Below are 22,716 nucleotides of genomic sequence, written 5' to 3' on the forward strand. Positions count from 1 at the left end.
TCTTTTAAAGAATAAATTCTTCAAAGCAGGAAGCATTTGTTTTTTGGGTGTCCGAGTGGCAAAATTAACATTTACTGAAGTTTTTTGTGTCACATGTGTAGAGTATTCGCACTTTTAGATTGTTCAACATATTAAAGTAATTTACGATGGGAACATCTATCTGTAATTAAACTATGTTCCATAGAACAACCTAACTACTTGGAGCAGTAGTGGAAGTAGGAGTAGGGATCCAATTTCATTTTAGTTCTTGTAGTGAACAAGGGAAGTTTATAAAATTCATCTTCTGAAAGCCCAGCATGGGCTGTTAACACTCAAGTGCCCTGCTTACTATCAACACCAGTCTGGGCTTGCTAGACAGCCAGTGAGAAGGCTGGCGTTTTTTGGGGTAGGGTAATGGGGGATAGGATAGGATCATTTTCAAATGATAGATTTTAATGAGTGCCACCCAGGTTACTCTTTGACCACTATGCTGCTGATTTAATTCTTTTAAGCAAGCAAATAAAATACAGTTGTTTCAAAGATCTTGAGTAACATCTGTTCCACATAAGAAGACATTCTGGGCTATTAACCAGTTGTTAATTTTGACTGTGTTTATTTAAATCAAGTGGAATCGGGGCCCTCAAACTTTATGTGTGGTCATCAAAGCCCATAATCTTCTATAATTTAAGTCAGTTACAGAGAAGGTTTTTAAAAACTGGTCATAGTTCTTGTGGTTATGGGGACATCCAGAGAATATCTGATTCATATTTCTGCTGATAAGACTGTGTTATATCTTTATAAAATATATGCAAAAAAATCTAGCCACCAAGGACTCAACATATGAAGACATGACAGAACTTCTAATTTTTATAATTTGAGTTATATTTATGTTTATCTTTATGACAACATATCATAGTCATTGTCAGATTTTACAGATCTTTTAATTCTTCAAATGAAGCTGCTGTGGTTAAATTTGATGATAAAGGAAAACATTTGGAAGAGGAAAGAAAATTTGCAATAAAATCCCAAATCTATAACAAAAATGTAGCAGATATTTCTTTTAGGAATAATTGACACATGTTTTAATTAAATATGTTTTAAATTTAAGATGTTTTAGTTCAGGATACCTTTAGAAGTAGCTTCAAGTTTTGAGTATATCATTGTGGCTTATGGACAGCTATGTTTCTGTGTCTCACACATGTGTACACACACAGTTACATAGTGCACACACACATATGATTACATAGATTATTAATGTAGGATTTAAAAACCTTCCTCCAACTGTCATGAGAAAATAATACACAGACCACATAGAAGATATCAATCAATGAACATATGCATATCTGTCACCTAAATTCATGTAAATGTTTACCATATTTATTTTTTATATTTCTCTTTTTTTTCCTTCAAATCATTTAAGAGTTTATTGTAGGGCTCGGAGTTGTGACATAGCAGGTGAAGCTGTAGCCTGTTTTATCTTATTATTGGGTTGAGGTTGTATCTCCCCTCAGGAATACTACCTAGGAGCAGATGTTCTCAGGGAATCATGTCGTATGATTCCCCCTCCTCCAACTGCACATTTATTTTTTAAAAAACCATTTCTTTATTTGAAAGTCAGAGTTACACACAGAGAGTGAGCTAGAGAGAAATCTTCCATCCACTGATTCACTCCCCAGATGACTACAACATTTACACGATGGGCCAGGCCAAAGCCAAGGAATGAAGAGCTTCTTCCAGGTCTTCCACGTGGGTGCCAACTTGTGTTGCTTTTCCCAGGCCATTTAGATGGATTGGAAGTGGAACAGCCAGGTCTTGAACTGTTTCCCATGTGGAATGACCATATCACAGGCAGTAGGCAGCTTTACTTGCTATGCTACAATGCTGACCCTCTTTATCTATGTATCTATCCATCCATCCAGCTTTATTTTTAACAATACTCAGAGATAGGTATAAGTCTGCTTCCTATTCAAAAGAATAGTTTAGGTGTGTGATATAAATTTCATTGTGATGGTGACCTCTTTGCTAATGGTTAATTTAAGTCTATTAATAGCAATCATGGACACTATGATATAGTTTACTGTTATATGTGTTAGTAAGTACAATACTCAATGTACATTTGTTGAATGAATGAAAATAATGATGAATTAAAAATCACAGTCTCAACTTTGTCAAGGAATTAAAATTCCTCATCGTTGGGCTCCTATTTAAATATTTTTATGTTCCCCCTGTTGTTTGTGAAACAAAATGTACTAAGCTTGGAATAAACTGTTTGAGATGTCTAACATAAAAATAACCAAAGCAAATGTAATTTTAAACTGTCACTGTGTATATAGGGTCACATTATTTCACTTGCAGTCACTCAGCATTTGTGTATATCATATTTCAGGGTAATGACATGGGCAGGCTCCAAAGAAAATACCAGGCAACACGAATTTGGCTTGTCTAACAAATATTTACATGTCTTTGTATCTGTAATTATTGTAATCTTTTAAGAAGTTTATACACAGGCTTAATTCTTTAAAGCTTTATGTTGAACTCAGAAAGGTTGGTCAGTAGACTACATAACTATAAAAATGATACAGCAGCCTGTCCAAATAAATGTTATGTCAGCCAGAGCTTCTGCAAGGAGCAGGTGAACTAGAGAGTGCCGTGACACGGGCAGATGGCTGCCAGTCCTGTGTGTGTGTGTATGTGTGTGACATGGGCAGATGGCTGCCAGTCCTGTGTGTGTGACAAGGACAGATGGCTCTGTGTGTGTGTTTGTGTAAGTGTGTGAGAGAGCGAGAGAGAAAGAGAGAAAAAGTTAGTTGCATATTAGGCCTTTTGTTCCTTTTCAGGTGTCTGAGGTTGATAGAAATTAGATTTTCATTAAAAAATTTTTTTTGTTTCTGTAGCCATGTAGTTAGTGCAATATAGAAAGGAAAAATGCTAATAGTGCAACCCTTTGCTTAGAAAGTGTGTATGTCATCTTTAAGAAGCAGATAGGATCATGTGTGGTTGGGCGCTGAACCATTAGCATATATTTGGTCACTTAGTATCATACGTGTGATTTGAAATGTGAGCGGGCTGACTGATTTAATGGGCCACTCCCATCAGCATACTCAATCAGCACACCCTAAGGCTGCTTAATTTACAAGTTCTCAGGATTACCTCTAACCTCTTATTTTATGGTGCTTGGGTATTTCCCTGTAAGCCACCAATATGTTTACAGTCATAAAGCCAATCTCTTTTAAAATTTGGGTCCCTCAAGACCCAAATTACAACTCATTTAGATCGGGTAGACTTGTGTGGTATAAATGTGATATTATTTCTACACGACGCTTTGCTGCAGAAAACAAATATAATTATTTGGGCTTTTATGTAGTATAACCATTTGAGGAGCTACCAGTTTTGTCATTAGATTTAATTCAGAGAAACTGTTCATTTATTCTCTATCTTTAACCTACTTTTAAAGATTTATGGAGAGGAGAGACAGGGAGAGAGTTCTTCTGCTGGTTCACTTTCCAAATGGTTGCAACAGCTGCAGCTGAGCTGATATAAAGTCAAGAGGCAGGGATTTTTCCCAGGTTTCCCATGATGGTGTAGAGGTCCAAGGATTTGAGACATCCTCTACAGCTTTTCCAGACTACAAAGCAGGGAATTGGACAGGAAGAGGAGCAGCCAGGACGTGAACCAGTGCCCACATGGGATGCTGGCACCTGCAGGTGAAGGATTAGCCTGTTGAACCAGCACATCAGCTCCCATATTTATTGAGGAGTTATTATATTGCCAGTAGGGCTGATCTAACAATATGGTGGATATCTATGTGTATTCTGACTAGTTGTAGTGTGCATCACACTGGTTGTTAAGAATGTGACAGTTGTCTCTAGTTTAAGGCATTTGCTCTAACTGCAGGTTTCCCCCACATTGTTGATATGCTTCCAGTGTCTTATACTTTTCTTTGTTGCATATATCCAAAACTGCCAGATAGGAGAGTTACCATGGTAATGTTACTAGTAATAGGCTGTCCCAGAATCCCACACTTGAACTGTCTGAATTCTGCACATTCTTAGGTTTAGGAGTTGTAAGACAGGGAGGTGGTAAGGAGTAGAAAGGTTAGAGATGCAGGTGCACACCTGTAATCTGTAACTGGCTAGTCCAGTGCAAGTGTTTCTATTTGTGTAAGCATTTTCAGGTGGGTGTGGAAACCTGTCTTATCTCTCAGCGTGAAAGTCTCCTGCTCTCTGTTTTGTTTTCTGCTGATTTTTCCCTCCTTTTTGAGAAAGATATGTGATTGACTGAATAAATTCATTTAAAATAACTCAGTGCAGCCAAATATTTAAATCTAATACGTGAGTACTTTTTGGACTCCCACGAAGAGAAAATGTTTGCAGATGCAAACGTGAACTAAGATTTTTGCTATCAAAGAAAAACAGCCCAAACAAACCAGGTTGATTTACAATGGAACTGCTTATAGTATGTGTCCTGAAATGTGAAGATAGTTTATGGTTGTTACAGAATCCTCAAACTTGAATCTATTAGCCTGATGCGCAGAAAGTCGATCAGTGACATTAGGGTGATAGAAGAAAAGTAGATCTTTATTTGCAAAGCATAAGAGCAAGGAGTTGGGCAGCCACTGTTTGATTCTTGGACTGCCTGAGGGGGTTGGGGCAGGCGTTCTTATAGACTGAAGTTAGGGTAGACAGGAGCGTGTTGAGCTATGTGCAGGTTCACAGTGCTCCTAGTCTCCCTTTGATTAGTCAACAGCAACCATGTTCTTTTGGATGTTGGGCCTCAGTGAGTCAGATGCTAATGTCTTTTCGCTTAGGGTCTGGGGTCCTAATTCCTTCAAGACAATAGTGAATATCATGATATTATCTTTAGGGGATGTCAGTGATTTCAGCCCTGGGACCCTGTGGGATTAGCTGTGTTACTCACCCAGTTTAGAGAGTTAGTTTTAGTAAGAAGCAGGGCAAGGCAACTTTAAACTAAAGGAGGCAGGTTGGGAGACTCTGGGAGCCTAGGGCCTGGTTGTGTCTGGAATCTGTGTCAAAAGGCACTATATAGAGGGTTGGTTTCCTAGTTAAGCTTTTGCTGTGAAACAAACCCTCAAGAAACTTAGTGGCTTAAAATAACAACCATTTGAACTGGGTTCAACTTGACAATAATTCTGCTTTTCTTGGCTGGGTCATGAAAACATCTGCTCTTGACTGCTGGTCAGCTAGGCCGTGCTCATTCTGGATTGGCTGGTTGTCAGCAGGGCTGATGGGGATTGCATGTCTCTCATCAACCTCCAGGCTAGCCCTGGCTTGTTGAAATGGAGGTTTCAAGCTTCCAAGAACAGCAGGAAGACAACCTCAATGTACAAGTGCTTTTCAAGTATCTGTTTGTGTCCCATATATCATTGTCCCAGTCAACCAAAGCAAGTTATATCCCAAATTCAAGATTGAAAAGGTGGAGACATAGATTCCATCTTTTTTCTTTTTCAAGAAAAAAAATTTGTTGATTCATTTGAAAGGCTAAGTGACAGAGAAAGGGAAAGCTACGCATAGAAATCTTTTGCCTGCTGGTCTGCTCTTCAAGTATCTGCAAATGCCAGGCCTAGACTAGGCTAAGGTCGAGTCCAGAACTCCAGCTGCAACTTCCACATGGGTTGTAGGAACTCAAGTCATGGGATCACTGTGTGCTGCTTCTGGGCACATTAGTGGGAAACTGGATTGGAAGCTCAGGGTAGCCAGAACTCGAACCAGATACCCTGTTAACGGACGTGGGGATCTCCAATTGTGACACAGAGTGCTGCTCCAGAGCACCTGCGCTGCATTCCTTTTTTTGAAGGAAGGCGTTGCAAAGTCACATTGCAGAGGAGTGGGAACAGGGAGGGAAAGGATTTGTAGCCATCTGGCTGTTGAACGTGTAGAACATCATTGAGTTTTAGGAATGTACAGGAAGCAAGCATTTAAAGGAGGTTAAATTTGCCCATCTCACTTTCCTTGTTCTTTGTTTTGCTTATCTGTTTCATCCTTTTGCCCTTAGATATTATTGCTCTACTTCTCTGGGCCCTGTGTAAGCAGGGGCTACTGACAGCTTCCAAGATCATATGGGACATATCTGGAGTCTATCAAAGTGGCTGCCTTTTCCTATTAGGAAGATATCCCTGGAGAAGGAAATCTAGAAAGGGAATTGGTCAGTGCCTTGAAGGTACTCTCCTGTGGAACTGTGAAGTGTGATGACTGGGTGGTTTGGGTGTTTGATTACATCGCTAGGAACTGAGAGTATGGGTTACAACCTTGGCAGAAAAAGAGATGGCTAGATAAAAACTAATGTGGAGGAGGGAAACTGGAGCAGAGTCAAGGAGTAAGTGTTCAGTGTGTGTGCAGGTCTTCAAGTCTGCACTCTTCAGGACCATTGTACTAGGTGGGGGGATGACTAGAATGAGACATTGTGGTGGGGGAGAGAGACTTGGCTCAACTCTGGTAACCCATAGGCTACTGGGAAGTTATAGCCAAGGAGTGTTAGTGGGGCAGAGTGGGCAGAGTGGGCAGAGTGGTCAGCAGATGGAGAATTCCTAAGAGAACCATCGGGAGCCACGCTTACTTAACAGGTTCTTGCTGAAAGCAGGCTAGAGTGATAAGATATCATCTGGGGTGTAATGAGGACCCTGATCAGATATCAGAAGTGATCAGCTACCTGGGTTGGGGAAGAAAGGGAGACTCCAATCCCTTTGACAGTGGCAACAGCAAGTTCTAGTAATGAAAGACTGAAATATTTCTTTTTGAGAATAGCTTGATCAATTTTTACCCAACTCTTTTTTTCTTCCACGTCTAATATACATACTTGATAATATGCTGCTTCTATTTGGAAGAATTTTTAGGTCCTTTATTTTCTCCTTTTCCTATTAACAGTGTAGATATTTTGATAATTATTTTCAGATTTCCCGTGAAGCAAATCAGGAAAACCAAAATATATTACATGTTACCCTGTAATGTTTTTTGTAAAAAAAAAAAAAAAGTTAAAAAATTATTGCTGGGCCCAGTGCATAGGCTAGTGGGTGAAGTTTTTGCCTTGCATGCACCAGGATCCCATGTGGGTGTTGGATCGTATCCCGGCTGCTCTACTTCCCATCCAGCTCCCTGTTTGTAGCCTGGGAAAGCAGTAGCGGATGGCTCAAAGCCTTGGGACCCTGTACCTATGGGAGACCCAGAAGAGGCTCCTGGATCCTGGCTTCAGATCAGCAGCTCCGGCCATTGTGGCCACTTAGGGAGTAAACCAGTGGATGAAAGATCTTCCTCTCTGTCTCTCTTCCTCCTTGTAAATCTGCCTTTCCAATAAAGAAAGATTAAGAAAAATTAATGGCTATAGTGAGTCCTACCAATATTACTCTTTGTGTTGTATATCTTAGCATATTATAAAATTCTTAATGAAGCAAAGCAAAGTTTCACTATTCAGCATGCACCAAATGCTGTGCAATGACTGAATAATCAATCAATTCTAGGATATTTATGTAGTTCACATTCAATATAGGGGTATATTTTTTGAATGTGATATATTAGTATGAGAGTGGGAAATTGACCTTGCTGATTCATTCATCAGTCATTGACAAACAGTTTGGATATGAGAGATACAGGGGATAGAGAAGTGAACATAATGCTTTTTCACCTTGTAGAGCTCAGAATAATGTATATCAAAATTAAACAAATATATGTATACATGAATTGTGATGCATGCTCAAGGAAGCAGATTAGGAGAGAAAACTCTAAATGAGGGGATGATTTTTGTGGAAGGCTTAATGGAATAAGCTGAGATGAAAAGAAGGCAAAAAAAGAATTAGCAGGTGAAGAGGGAGCGTGAGCAGCGCTCGCAGGCTGTAGCCTTGCAGCCTCTCTGCTGGAGTAACTCCAGTGATTTTCTGGCTTTACAAAGAAGTCCTTTGCACACTTGAACTACTGTAAGCATTAGAAAGATTCTTTTTATTTTTTTAAGAATTATTTATCTTTATTAGATAGATATACAGAGGGAAGGAGAGACAGGAAGATCTTCCATCCGATGGTGCACTCCCTAAGCGGCCACAACGGCTTGGAGCTGAGCCAATCAGAAGCCAGGAGCCAGGAGCCTCCTCCCAGTCTCCCACATGGGAGCAGGGTCCCAAAGGTTTGGGCTGTCCTGGACTGCTTTCCCAGGCCACAGGTAGGGAACTGGATGGGAAACAGGGCTGCAGTGATTAGAACCAGAGTGCATATGATTAAAGTCCTGGTTAGGATTTTAACCGCTATGCTATCGTGCCAGGCCCAAGATTCTCTTTTTAAAAAACATTTTTTTTTTTTTTTGTTATTTATCTGAGATTGACTGACTGATTTCCCATCAGCTGATTCACTCCTCAAATACCTGCAGTAGCTGGGGCTGGGCCAGGCTGAAGTTAGGAGCTGATAACTCCCCTTTTTCTCATGTGGGTGGCAGGGAGCCAGACAAGGTGTGCATTAGTAGAAAGCTGTAGTTGGGGGTTGAATCAGAGGCTGAATTCAGACATTCAGTTTCCCAGAGATTATCTCAACTGCTACCAAATGCCCCTCCCTCAAATTTCTCTTTTGTTGAGTAAAAATTTACTTTTTCTGCAGCATTTATTGTAATAGTTATGATGCTATTGTAAAAAATTTACTTTTTCTGCAGCATTTATTGTATAGTTATGATGCTATTGTAATATTGTAATAGTTATGATGCCAGTTGTCCCAGTTTAGGGTGCTTGGGAATGATACCCACCTTTGACTCCTGTTTCCAGTTTACTGGTAATACAACTCTGGAAATTTGTGGTGATGGTTCAAATTAATTGGGTTCTGACCACCCACATAGGTTGAGTTGCTGGTTCCTGGCTTCAGCTCTGACCGACCCAGATCCTGCTGTTTTGGTCATTTGAGGTACGAACCAGAAGATGGGAACTCTTTATCTCTCTGTATTTCCCTCTGCGTCTCAAAATGCAAACGAAAAACATGAAAAGAAATCTATTTTTTTCTACCTAAATTCATCACTTTTTTTCCTTCTTTGGAATTAGCATTCTTTAAAGCGTGGAAGAGCCTCTTCAGTGCCCGTTTTCCTTTCTGAAGGCCACACATCCCTTGTCCTTGCCACTATTCCTTATGGAATATGGTTACTGGACTTCTTCACCATTCTTACCCTTGCGTCTTAGAATGTGGTTTTGTTCATCATTGCTGTTCTTCATATGACTTCCAACCAATGGCTCAAGTTTTTCTTATAATAAGTATGCATTTGCTTTCTTTTTAAATATGGTCTAGGGGCTGTGCTATGATAGCACAGCTATGAAGTCCTACTTAGGATACTCCTAGCACAGGTAGAGTGTGTGGTCTAAGTTCCATCAAACAGTTTTTGATGCAGCTTCCTACCAATGTGTGCTCCAGTAGGAAAGTGCCTCAAGTACCTGGGCCCCTGCCACATCATGGGAGCGATTTGGACTGCATTCCGGCTTCCTGGCGTTGGCCCCCGGCTCTGGCTGTTGTGGGCATTTTGGGGATTATACCAAGTGAATGGAAGATTCAAACAGAGTTAAGACAAATAAATAAAAGATTGAAAAAGTCTAGAAACTAACTATGCAATAAGAATATTAAATAAGGTTAATTGGAAGTAAAAAGGACAAAGGACAGTAGAATGAAAATGTAACAACTGAATTATTTAATGAAATTGTTTTGGTCCCGGCGGCGTGGCCTAGCAGCTAAAGTCCTCGCCTTGAACGCGCTGGGATCCCATATGGGCGCCAGTTCTAGTCCCGGCAGCTGCCCTGCTTCCCATCCAGATCCTGGCTTGTGGCCTGGGAAAGCAGTTGAGGACGGCCCAAAGTCTTGGGACCCTGCACCTGTGTGGGAGACCCAGAAGAAGTTCCTGGATTCTGGCTTTGGATCGGCATAGCATTGGCCGTTGCACTCACTTGGGGCGTGAATCATCAGATGGAAGATCTTCCTCTCTGTCTCTCCTCCTCTCTGTATATCTGACTTTCCAATAAATAAATAATTTTTTTTTTAAAAAAGATAGTTTCTCACAATTATAAAAAAAAAAAAAAGAAATTGTTTTGTTTAATCTTATCTGCCGAGCTTCTTGGGGCAAGTTGTAGAGGGAAATATGGCAGGTTTTACAGGTTTCCTAGCCTATCACAATAGGAGAATCTTTCCATCCCCACAAAAAAAGGCTTTCTTGTCTCCTGGATGCTAAATTTGAATGTGTTTTTCTCATGGAATCCATTATTTTGTTTGTGCACACAAAACAGAATTGTTTTAACCTAATTTTTTTTAATGGCTGTAGCGGAATACCTGATACTAGATAATTCAGAAAGCAAAGCATATTTCTCTCATGGTTCTGGAAACATGGGAGTCCAAGATTGCGCAGCCACATTTGCTGAGGATGGCATCACATCATAGGAACATGTGGATACCATGGATGACGTCACATGGTAGGAGCACATGAAGGCATGGCCTGGTAGAACATGTAGAAGGGAGAAAGTGGGGCCAGACTTCGGAGATAGTAAACTCAATCCCAAGGGAAAAGCATTTATTCATTCATGAGGGCACATTGTTAATGACCTCCAAAATGTTTTAAAGATCCCACTGCTTCTTAACACAAATTTGTTGGGATTGAACTCACATGTAGGTTTTGGTGAATCATATACACATGATAGAAATAATGAAATAAACCCCTGCAACAGTGTGAATACAAATGCGAGAGTGGCATCACGTGACTGCTTCTTAGGATCTTTGCTAGATGCTCCTGGCATAATCTGTGGGATGCTTATGTAAGCCTCACAGAATTATTTGATCTGGCTTTGCCAAGGCAACCACAGGAGGGATTCAAAATTCAATCTATAGCAGGTTAATTTTTTAAAAAACGATTTATTTATTTTATTTTTATTGGAAAGTTAGATGTACAGAGAGAAGGAGAGACAGAGAGGAAGATCTTTGGTCTGTTGATTCACTCCCTAAAAAGCTGCAACAGCTGGGGCTGTGCTGCTCTAAAGCAAGGAGTTAGGAACTTCTTCTGGGTCTCCCAAGCGGGTGCAGACTCCCAAGGCCTTTGGGCTGTCCTTGACTGCTTTCCTAGGCCACAAGCAGGGAGCTTGATGGGAAATGGGGCCGCTGGAATTAGAACCGACGCCCATATGAGATCCAGGTGCATACAAGGTGAGGACTTTAGCTGCTAGGCCACCACACTGGGCCGCTAATGTTTTAAGTTGATAATTTTGTGTGGTCTGTGAATAGAAATGGCCCTTGGCAGAAAACAGTTTCCCATACCCTGATTACGTAGTAATGCATGGGAGAAGTTGTTATCCCCACATTTATGTCTATATCTGCATATAAGATTCATATTGGGAAAATCAACAGGTTTTTAGCTTTGACTACTATTAATTTGCTAAGAGGTGTCACTGAATAACTGAATGTCCCCTTTCTTCTTTGCCTTCCACCAGAGAAGCTGGTGAGAGCACCTGCAGTATGGACAAGGGTAGGACAGGAAGTGTGAAGAACCTTCCTTCCTTCAGGGAATGGGAGGGTCCTTCTGATCATGCAAGGATGTGCAATCCCAAGACACTTGCCAAACCACAGAGATTGTAGGCCTGCTACGCATCCGGTATCATCATCAGTAGTCAGTAGTTTGCTACTTTTTGTTTTTTTCTTTATTGGAAGATCAGAGCCACAATAAATGGTCTGCCTGCCAGGGAAGCCACACTAGCCTTTACCACAGTGTTGGAGGCCGTGTTGATATTTAGTAGCAGTGGCTTGGGTCATATCCTCATGTGATGCCGTCTACCTGGCGAGGCTTCTGTCTCATCTCACAAGCTCTTAGGAATTCTTTCTCCTTTTAGACGTGCCTTGGTGCTGCTTCACCATGACTTTCTCCTTCCTCACTCGGCTCTACCTGGGAAGTTTGCCAAATCTGAGAATAGTCCCAGGAAAAAAGCCAAGCATTTTGAAAATTAAGGTGGAGATAGATGGCCAGGGGAGAAAATATTTTGGGTAAAGAAGTCAGAGGAGCCATTCACTTTTTCCCTTTATAGCCGACAGGATTTCTTCTAATGGAGGACAGATGGCGCAATTGTTGGTGAAAGGCAGTTTATTTCCTCAGGATTATTTACGAAACTGTGATTGTAGGGGAGACTGGGACTAGTTGTAGCTGGGTTGTTATACCTTTGGATCTACACATGCCCTTGGTAGAGAGTTGCCTGATCTCACTCTCCCTCCCTTCCCCATTTCCTGCTGGGGTCCTCTGATAGAAGATTCCAGGGGTCAGCAACATGCACAAGAGCCTGTTCATCTGGGTCACCTTGAGTAGCCTCCTCCTGAGGCAGATGCTAGGATGAAGGAGGTAGACAGCAGTTCAGTTCTAGAAGGACAGCCAGCGTGTCTGCCATACTTGTTTTTACGTTTTCTCTTGGATTTATCATTTCCTTTTGTAAGATTTACTCCCCTAGAGCCGTATCAGTACTGTGAGCTCCTTGAAGGGAAACACTGGCAAGCTCACTTATCTGCAGGATACTATTTATAAGCAGTGGTGAGTGGTGAGTGGGGCTCCTCATAGGCTCCATTCTCTGGACTTGCACTAGGGATAGTCAAAAGCAGCAGTTGGAGTCTCTTGTTTAGAGGTTTGTGTTCTTGTTAGGCTTTTGATGGGACTGGTTAACTAACTCAGGTTCATATTCCTTCGCATGTAACTTTCTTTTAAAAGGGTTGTAGAGAAACACAGACAGGTCTTCCTTTGCTTCCCTTGCCCAGTGGCTGCAGTGGCCTGGGCTGGACCAAGCCGAGTCCAGGGGAGCTCCACTGTTATATCCCAGATGAGTGTAGGCACCCAAGAACTTGGGCCATGTTCTATTGCTCTCCCAGAGGTTTTCTCAGGGAGCTGGATCAGAAATAGAGCAGACTGGATCCAAACTGGAGTTCATGTGACATGTCAACATTGCAGGTAGAGGCTTAACCTGGTATGTGACGCTGGACTTTATGAGCCTACTTTTATTTATTTATTTACAATCATTAGTAAAATTGCTAAATAAAAGTTCACATATCTTGAACACTTTGTGCTGTTATTATTTTTGTGGACAGCCAGGTTTAGCTAGCTAGACAACGCATTCATGCATCTTCAGGCTCTTCAGAGTGACTATTAAATCTAATCCTATTATTTTTCTTCTTATACGGCAGACAGGTGAACTCTTTCATTTAGGAAACCAACATGGCTTTTGGTTCTAGAGAATCACCCAAATGGTCACATTAGCTTCATAAACTATTTTCAGTAGCTTTCAAAGAAGGTCTATGAATAATGTGCATTTTTTCTTTTCTCTCTAGAGGATGGAAGTCAGGATAGACACCAGTTCATTGGTTTCTTGAAAATTCTCCCATATAATTCAGATAGCCAAATTGCAGTCTCCAGTGACTCTCAAACATGAGTATTTTGAAGGAAAGATGAAAGGATCAAAATGCCATGGATACTAACATGTGGAGGAAACTGAGGTTCTTGTGGATTTTCTGTCTGTATGTTTTTAGGGTGGTAAAAAGTGAGAATGTCCTGGAATCCCTGGTCATCAGGTGCGAAGAGAACTGTGTCCCTTGGTAAACAGAATTGGCTCCACAAAATCATTTCCATATTTGCTGGGCTGACTTCTGAGACGCTTCTTTTCTATACACTTTTGTTAGTGAGTGCTTGACAGCTCCTCCCCATTCCCTGGAAATCTCTGGAAATTTTAGATGACTTCAGTAGGTGTAGAGCTATCATATAGTCCATTTGCAAGTCACTCTGTCTGATAATGAATCTTTGAGGACATTTTATGGTTCTATTTCTAGTGTCCCAGAGGACAGAAAAGGCGTGGGCAGGCTCACATGTCTTCCTTGCATCATGTGGGCTGCCGGACACTGTCCTAGTCACATCCTGGGGGTGTTAAGGTTCCCACACTAATGGCTTTCTGAGCTCAGGTCATGCCACTTCTTGCTTAGGCTGTGGACCTAACTCAGTTTTGATTGTTGCCAGATTTTTTCCTTAAATAGGATTTGAAGGCTTTAAAGAAAAAAAACCCCACATTTGTTCCTAGTTTCTTTAGACATCATAGCCAATTAGGATTTGATCTTTTTTGCTTTTTGTTTTGGCGCGAAGGGTTAGGACCACTGAGGAAGCCAGCCCATGGGCCTGGCTGGGATTTTTTTCCACAGCAGGCATGTTTTGTTTGGTGGATAGGGACTCCATAACCCCTCAGTGGGTCTGCAGTGCCTTTGACAAGGCTCACACTTGCACGTTTACCTCAAGCTTACACTCCCTCTACTGAATCCTCTTTTCTGGACACATCCAGAATAGGAAAAATATGTTTCTCTGAGCACTTAAATAATGGTCCTATATTTCAGAATAATTGTAATGTGTCTTTCCATTTGATATTGTCTTATTTTGTGAGAATTATCTTATTGAAATCTATAAAAGCTCTCTATCAGGATTATATGAATACAAGTGGGGAAACTGCATTTCAAAAATAGAACTAGAAGCAGAGAAACCTCATCTAATTGTATTTAAATCCTGTGTTATTTATTCACTGTGTCATTTATTCAGTTATCCATCTAAAAATGGAGATAATATGACTTCTTTCTTCTGTCAGAGAAATGTGAAAAAAAAAAAACAGTGGGATTCACCAACATTGGGTAATATATGCTTATTTTCAAGAAAATTTCTTGATGCCTGAGTTGTTTGATATAGGATTTTGTATTTTCCAGTCTGTCTCTCTGGATACAATGCAGAGGCACATCCAGAAGTCCCCAGTGTCTGTGAGTCAAGGAGATTCCACCTGCTGCTACTTCTTCTGACTCAAGATGCCTCCGTCCCATAACCGGACAGATAATACCCAAAAGTTCTAAGCGGGGGAAAGACAGAGAAGATGAAGAAAAGGAAGTTGAAAAATGAAAGCAATGATGAATTAGCCCCCCAAAATGCATGAGATATTTACAAATAAATGTAGTCGAAAGAAATGGGTATCAAATGCCTCAAATCTCAGTGCACGACCTTACTTTCCTGCCTACTGGTTTTATGGCCTTGAAGCACTTCAGTTTTCCAGATTTCCATTTCTCCATATACTTGTTGACAGCAATAATAATTTTATTTAAATGTTCATTTTTACTTGAAAGAAAGAGAGATCCATCTTTTGTCTGCTGATTTACTCCTAAATGCCTGCAGTGTCTGGGCTGGGGCAGATTGCAGCCAAAAGCCAGGAACTCCACCTATCTCCCATATAGGTGTCAGGGACCTGAACCATGCTGTACTACCTCCCAAGATGTGCATTAGCAAGTTCACTTCTGTGGTTGCAATGGCCAAGGTTGACTTAGGCTGAAGTCAGATCCAGGAGATTTATCTGGGTCTCCCATGCGGGTGGGTACAGGGGCCTAAACACTTGGGTTGTCTTCCAGTGTTTTTCCTAGGTACATTATCAGAGAGCTGGATTGAAAGTGGAGCAACAGGACAGAAATCAGTGCCCAGATGGGATTGTGGCAATATAGGTGGTGGGCTCACCCCATAGGCTTACAGTATTGGCCCCAGTTATATATTTTTTTAAAATAATAAACATAGACTTCTCAATGCTGTGGTTACTTTCCTCTTAAGAATGGGACTGTTTAAATTTTGGTGGCTCTCTGTAGTGTTTTCATATCCCTTTGAGAGTAGAAAAACAGGCTACATTATTTTCATTTTTGAAGGGGCTGATTGAAGTTCTGAGTCAACACAGGCTTTGGAGTGAAGCTCCTCTACTCGCAGTTATGCTTCTCCACTCCATTTCCATATTTGTATTCAGGTAATAAACAGAGGGTTTTTGGAAGTGAAAAGGAAATATGTCTCACAAAATTGCTAATTCCAGGTACTGAGCATAGTTGGCACACATGCAGCTCTCAGTTCTTTGGCTTTTACTGCTGTTGAAGGAGAGGAGATGCTTACACTGTCCCAGGGTAACAATTAGCTGGGTACCCCAAATTCATTATGCCCTCCCTGCATGCCACTCATACTGCTTCATCTGGATGTGTCGTTTTAAGTTTTGAATCCAAGTGTTTTGACCTTTAGTCTCTAACTTATTTTTAATGTTCTTATTATGGACAGGTCACTGATTCTGTGTGTTAGGCCACATGCAATGTCTATTACGTCAAAATATTAAGTTTACCCCGTGTCACTAGGCAAAGTTAATGTTAGTGAATCCACATGACCAACAAGAAATATGACACTTGCAGAATCTGACAGGTGGTAATTGAGGAGCTATTTTCAGAAAATGAAAGCAGCAGGTGTTTATTGAGTCTTTACTGCGTGCTTAGCATTGTGTGAAGCAGGCAGTACAAAAAGAACACTGTACTTTATCTGTCTCTCTGACTCAGACTTTTCTGAGGGAAAATAGATGTGATGGACACATGAAACAATTAAAGAACAATAATAAACACCGTGATTCAGCTCATATTAGTCAAATCAAATGGAATCTGGTCTAGGAACATTGACTCTCAGAGATCAGTGGGTAATGAGACAAGTAGATCCACACTTAATGGATGGTTCAATAAATCATAATAGAATTAGCAATATAGAGTTTGAAGAAGAAGTCATGTGTCATTTGTGCATTTGAGTAGTGGTGTGGGCTCCCTGGGGAAGTAAGAATTGAGTTGTTGACTATTGGCGACAGAAGACAATGTTGAGTGAGGACAGAAAATCATAGTTGGTAAAGTTACTGAGAGGTAGAACAGCCTGAGGGTGATGAAGAACAGCATTTGTTCAGTGTTCCTGATGGCTAGAGCTTCAGGTTTATGCCAGTAGTGGTGAGAGAGCAGTTAGGAGAAAGAAGCAAGAGTTAAGGGAATTAAAGGCCTTTTATGACTGCTGAAGAGTATAAGCATTAAGGTGTTAGAAACCAGGCAAGAGATGATTACAGTATGTTAGTGTTTCAGAATAATGACTCTAGGGACTTCTGGTGAAACAATTGAGAAATAAGGGCCTGAAACAAGTCTTACAAGAGTGATGAGATAAATGATGAATAGTGATATGAATAAATAGGCACTAATTGTAAGTGTTGTTGAGTGTAGAGAAAAGTGGACATCACAGTGGTAACCTTATTAAGACTCCATGATGAAGATTTGAATGGCTAGCCATTTAGACTTATCCATAAACAGAGTATTGAGTGGCAACAGGACTTATATAGGAGATAGGACAGGAAATAATACCAGGTTGTAGGAGTGTGTATGAGATGAAGAGGCAAATCTACCTGGAAAAAGAGTGATATGTGATATAATTACATAGATAAGTTTGTCCCAGGCTTTGGCAAGCTTTGAAATGGCATGCTGGGCTGGTTAGACTTGTTTGGTTATTCAGCAGGAAGCCATTGAAGATTCTCAAATGTGTATTTTGAAATTTTCTGTTTGCATTAGGGCTGTGTTCGTTAGTTGGGCTTCTTCATCTTTGAGTATTTGGTGAGATGACACTAGATCTGATTTTTATATTTAATGGAAATGTCAGAGGGACAGCATTAGTTTGGGCTAAAAAGTAAAGGTGAATGACCCTGCTTTGGCTGTGGGAAGACTATAGGACAGTGCATTATTGGAAGCTGAGGTAGGGATGAGTGAGAGCTTAGAGGAGATATTTTGTAATGCCACTCTGCAGATGGATGGAGTATAAAGAAAGATGTGAGGACCTGCTTGCCCTGTGGAGTCCTTTAGGAATAGCACAAAGAGCACTCACAGTAAGTACCTGTTCTGTATCCACAGCAGATGTTGTTCATCCATCTGGATGCTTTTCCTGTTGGGCTCAGTTGTTGCCTACTCCCCTTATTAACAGTGCTATCGGCATTGGTCAGAGTAGGTACTGTTTTTGTCATGCTTGAAGGAAGAAATGGGTGAGAAATACATTATTACTCTACCCACATTACAAATGGATTTTTACTTTTTCAGGTGGAACTTGCAGAAATTTGTGCTAAGAGTGAACGTTATATTGGCACTGAAGGAGGAGGCATGGACCAGTCCATATCATTTCTTGCAGAAGAAGGAACTGTAGGTGGTATTGACACAATTGAAACTATCAGCTTGGAGAAACCCCCACAGTGAGGAAGGCCTTGAGAACCCCAGCATGTTTGGCTATGGGCCACTTATTTATTTGGCTATACTATAGGGTGTTATTTCCTGGTTGCCTTGTAACTCAAGGATACCACAAGTGAATTTACTCTGTCTCATGTTGATTGCCTCTACATTAAGCTTTCAGAATCATACCTCAAATCTGTTTTTCTCATGTGTTTTTCCTTCATTTTTAAAGATGATATTTTTTCAGTTCCCTGGTTTTTGGATCCACCTTTCCATCTCTGTCTTAAATCACTTCTCATCTCACTGCGTTTTCCTAATCTCATGTTGGTTTTAAACCGAAATGTTAGTTCTTTTACCACATATATTCACAACTGCTCTTTTTATAATTTACTCTTTGGTATCGTTTTTCTCTGTCAACATTTTTGAGGCTTTAATGGTGAAAAAAAGAATGTTGAAAGCAAGCCAGGAGTGAATTCCCCAGCTGAAGACCACTTCCCCTTGGCCATCAGCTCTGTTAGGTAGAGCAGAGATTTTAGTTACTGTCTATAAACTACCCATTTCCAAAAATAGAAACAGTATTTTTTGTTAATTCTTAATTTTTCATTAAATTTCACTCAGTGTGGCTATTTTTCCAGAACAGCTAGATTTCCTAAGTGAAAAACAGGAGTTAGAGAAAGTTTGATTTAACACTGAGAAAGTATTGTGGCTATTTTGGATGAGACTCAACAAGCAGAGTGTTGATGTTAACGTACAGTTTTCAAGTTCTTGGGATTTGCAGAGTGCTTTGCATCTGAATCCTGCTTTACTCTATCATAGTCTCTTGCCATCTATCACTCCTCAGACTCTTAGCTCCAGCCAGATTTCAATACACAAAGCTTAGTTAGCACCCATGTTGTTTGTCACCTCTGGTTTCACATAAGCTCTTGCCTCTTCTTCACATTCTGTTTGAAGAAAGACCCCTATGTCTGCCCAATTTCAACTCTTTCTTCCATTAGGACTTGGTTTAAATTTTCCCTTTTGAAAAGAAATTAGACAAGGTTGTATCTGATCAGAAATTTGTTTGTACAGTGTCTTATCTTTTGGCACTATTGGAAATGTACTCATCTGTTTAACTGTCTATGCCACTAGATTGCAGGCACTGAGAGGGCAGGGTCATTGTTGTCTATCTTCTTCATTATTGTATCTCCAGTACTTAATATAGTGCTGAGAAGTCAATAGTATATTTAAATAAGTGAATGCATTTTTAAGAAAATGATATTGTTGAAATGATAAGTATATATGATTAAACCTTTCTCAATTCTAATATATCTCCCCTACCACTTTTTCTTCCCACAGGCCAAGTTGATAGAATTTAGTCCCCTGAGAGCAACTGATGTTAAACTCCCAAGTGGAGCAGTGTTTGTGATTGCCAATAGTTGTGTGGAAATGAACAAAGCTGCAACTTCCCATTTCAACATCAGGGTGATGGAGTGTCGATTGGCTGCAAAGGTAAGAACATGACAGATTAATGAAATCTGAAGGAGATGTTTTCTTTTCTCTATTCGCTTTGTTCCTATTTATCTCTTCCCTAATATCAGAAAAACATTCTAACTGCAGCAACAATTTGCAATCTGAATCCAAACTCAGGAGATAGATAATCCATTAGATGTGCACTCTGATATTTGGTTCTTCAGATGCTATATGGATTTCACCATGGAGTCTTGTATGACAACACCTTAAGAACAGCTTATATGCATTCAGCACAGGTCTTGGGTTATGTTAATGGGTAGAGAAAGATGGTTCAGAGTGAGTAATGAGAATGATCACAGCTGATGTTGTTTCCTCACCAGAAGTGGATGGCAACCTCACTCCTCTTTTTTTCTCTTATGCATCATTTTTCACCAGGCTGTCACTGATCACTCTAAAACTACAGGTTCGAAGCCATCCCATGAGTAGAATTGAGATTACCTCATGTCTACCAGGGGATCACAAACCAGAAGGGAACATTGTGGGTTCTTTACTCGATGGCTTAGAAGATGCTTCAGTTTATTTAGGAATTACTCACTAAATTATTTACTGAACAGCATGAGGACATTCCAAAGGTAGGAGGGGTAGAGAGAGTATAAAGTTACGTAGAGTTACCATATAGGAATTTGTTAGTATGTGATTATGTAGTGAGTAATCAAGTCCCCTAATTAAATGTGAAGGGTTCTGGGGGGTATATAATACATTAGTTGGAGAGAGCAGAGGTTGAGGGGTTAGGTATTGGGTTTGGGTCTGGAGCCTCCCTTGTGCTTTCTTCTACTCCTCCCATGACTTCATCCTTACTGAAGTGATAGATGTCATGTAAAAAGTCAGGGTCACATTTTCACCAGGCCTTAAACACATTCTGAAATTTACATTCTTCTTAGTAACAATTTAATATATTCGTTACTTCTGTCAAACTCTTATCTCTTTACTCTGTTAATCCATTTTAGGGACTGCCATAATACCTGGGGCAGGTTTATAAAGAAAATATGTTCATTTTGCTCATGGATCTGGAGAAGGAAGGTCAACAGGCTATGTTTGGTGATGGTCTTCTTTCTATAGAGTTCCAAGGTGGTGCATCATGTAAAAAAGACAAGGAGCACATGTGTATACTGTGTATGTTTCTCCTGCTTATAAAGTCGCTAGGATTCAGTCATGGTATTTCTACCATAATGGCCTTATCTAAACTCAATTTGCTTTGTAAAGACCTTACCTCTAAACACTTGAGTTTGATTGTTTCCACCCTCTGAATGCCTGATTGCAGTTGAATTCTTCCTTTCCTTTTCCCCCTTCCTTTTCCTTCCTTCCTTCCTTCCTTCCTTCCTTCCTTCCTTCCTTCCTTCCTTCCTTCCTCCCTTCCTCCCTCTCTCCCTCCCTCCCTTCCTTCCTCCCTCCCTTCCTCCCTCTCTTCCTTCCATCCATCCATCCATCCATCCATCCATCCATCCAGGTTTATTTATTTTACTTGAAAATCAGAGTTAGAGAAGAGATTTGAACCTGTGAGTCTGGATCTTCTTCTAGTTCTCTTATGTGGATGTAGGACCTAAGGCTCTGGCCTATCCTCCGCTCTTTCCTAGGTCATATTCAAAGAGCAAGATTGGAAGTGGAGCTGGGACTTGAACTGGTGCCCATAAGGAATTCTGATGCTGCAGGCAGAGGACTAACTTGCTACAATACTGCACCAGCCTCTTGGGATTAACTATCAACTCCTAAAGTCTTGGGAACACTTAAACCATATCTAAATTACAGTATTGACTCACCTTGGCTAACTTCCAAACATGATCTTATCCCCTATTTCATGTTGGAAATAGGTGTGGTCACACAGGCTTTTTTTCTTGTCACTAGGCCTGCATATCTGTCTGTCTTTCTTGTGTCTGCATCTCCTATCAAAGCCATCCCTTCCATGTGCTAGCAGGGAATTCACTCCTCTTTACTCTGTCTCTTGTCTCTAATTCAAATTCTGTTCATCAGACTTTATATATTTATTATTTTGCATTGAAAATGAAATGTGTTCTAGATCTCACACCTCTCTCAGCAACCAATTTTATTCTATTTTCTGATTTTCTTTGCAGTTAAACTCAGAAATCACAGGATAGGTATCATCTTACTCCCTTCTCTTTCTCATTCCTTGGTCTACTAAATCTTCATTTTTGCTTGCTCTATAATGTAAGCAGAATTCTTTCTTGGTTATTACAAACTTTTTTTTTTTAATTAGTAAATGCAGAGGACCGTCTTACTCCTCATTTTGTCAAGGGTAATCAATCTCTCTTTGAAATATTCTCTTCCTTTGGTTTCCATTACAGTGCACTTACTGGTTTTTTTCCTTCTGTTGTCTTTTTTGTTTTGTTTTGTTTCAGTTTTAACTTTCCTTTTTTGCCCCTCTTCTCAACAGTGACAGGATGGTAGAATTAGATCTTCTTTTAAATATTGGAGCTCTCTTTAAGGCTTTGTCCTTGACCTCCTACTCTTGTTATGATTTTTCCTCTGTTGACCTAGTATCTTCTCATAGCTTCAACTTGCATCTCTGTACTGATGAGCTCTGAAAGAACATCTTCAACTCAGGCTTTCTTGGTTAAACTTCAAGCTTTTATTTATAGTATTTTTTTGAACATCTATGTTTTGGTCAAAGACCTCTCAAGCTGAGTGTGTACACATTGGATCCAATCTTCCTTTCATAAGTTTTTTATTCTGGTGCCACCAACATTTATTGACTATTGCACTAGCTTTCTCACTGTTCCTTAATCCATATTTGTCTCTCAATCATTCTTCAAGAAATAGAACGATGTTTTAGAAATTGAAATCTGATCAGACAATTCCCTTCTTAACAGCTATCACAAGCTTCTCATTTCATTGCAATATCCAGTTTTTGTCTTATCTTGAGAGCCTTGAGACTTGACATCTGCAGACCTCATCATCTTCCTCTCCAAAACCCCGTTGTCCATTGTACTCCAACTAAGGGCATCACTTTCTTCTCTGGGCCTTTGCCAATGCCCATGACACTCCTCCAACTCCCGTTGAAATCTTAGTTCATATGTCCCAGGGAACATTCCTTGCTTTCTGTAATTCCAGAGTAGCATAGATCCTCCTTTATATTGTAAAGTACTTCTATTACTCAGTTATGGTAGCTATTATAATTAGTGGATTAGTGTCCATCTCTTCTCTCAGACACACTTTTGCCTCAAAGCTGAGACTGTGTCCTTAT

General features: G+C 40.3%; 1 protein-coding gene across 3 annotated transcripts in view; it reads left to right on the plus strand.

The window, feature by feature from the left end:
* The window catches only part of GALK2 (galactokinase 2), a 121,657-nt gene that overhangs the window by 55,274 nt on the left and 43,667 nt on the right, over positions 1–22,716 (plus strand). For all 3 annotated transcript variants that reach the window (XM_040968645.1, XM_040968646.1, XM_040968644.1), the window contains 2 exons: positions 17,883–17,981; positions 19,344–19,496. In XM_040968645.1, the coding sequence (XP_040824579.1) occupies positions 17,883–17,981; positions 19,344–19,496 (252 nt within the window). The remainder of the gene's footprint in view (positions 1–17,882; positions 17,982–19,343; positions 19,497–22,716) is intronic.

Source organism: Ochotona curzoniae, unplaced genomic scaffold, assembly GCF_017591425.1.
Source record: "Ochotona curzoniae isolate NIBS_2020 unplaced genomic scaffold, NIBS_Ocur_1.0 scaffold_4701, whole genome shotgun sequence".
Lineage (NCBI taxonomy): Eukaryota > Metazoa > Chordata > Mammalia > Lagomorpha > Ochotonidae > Ochotona > Ochotona curzoniae.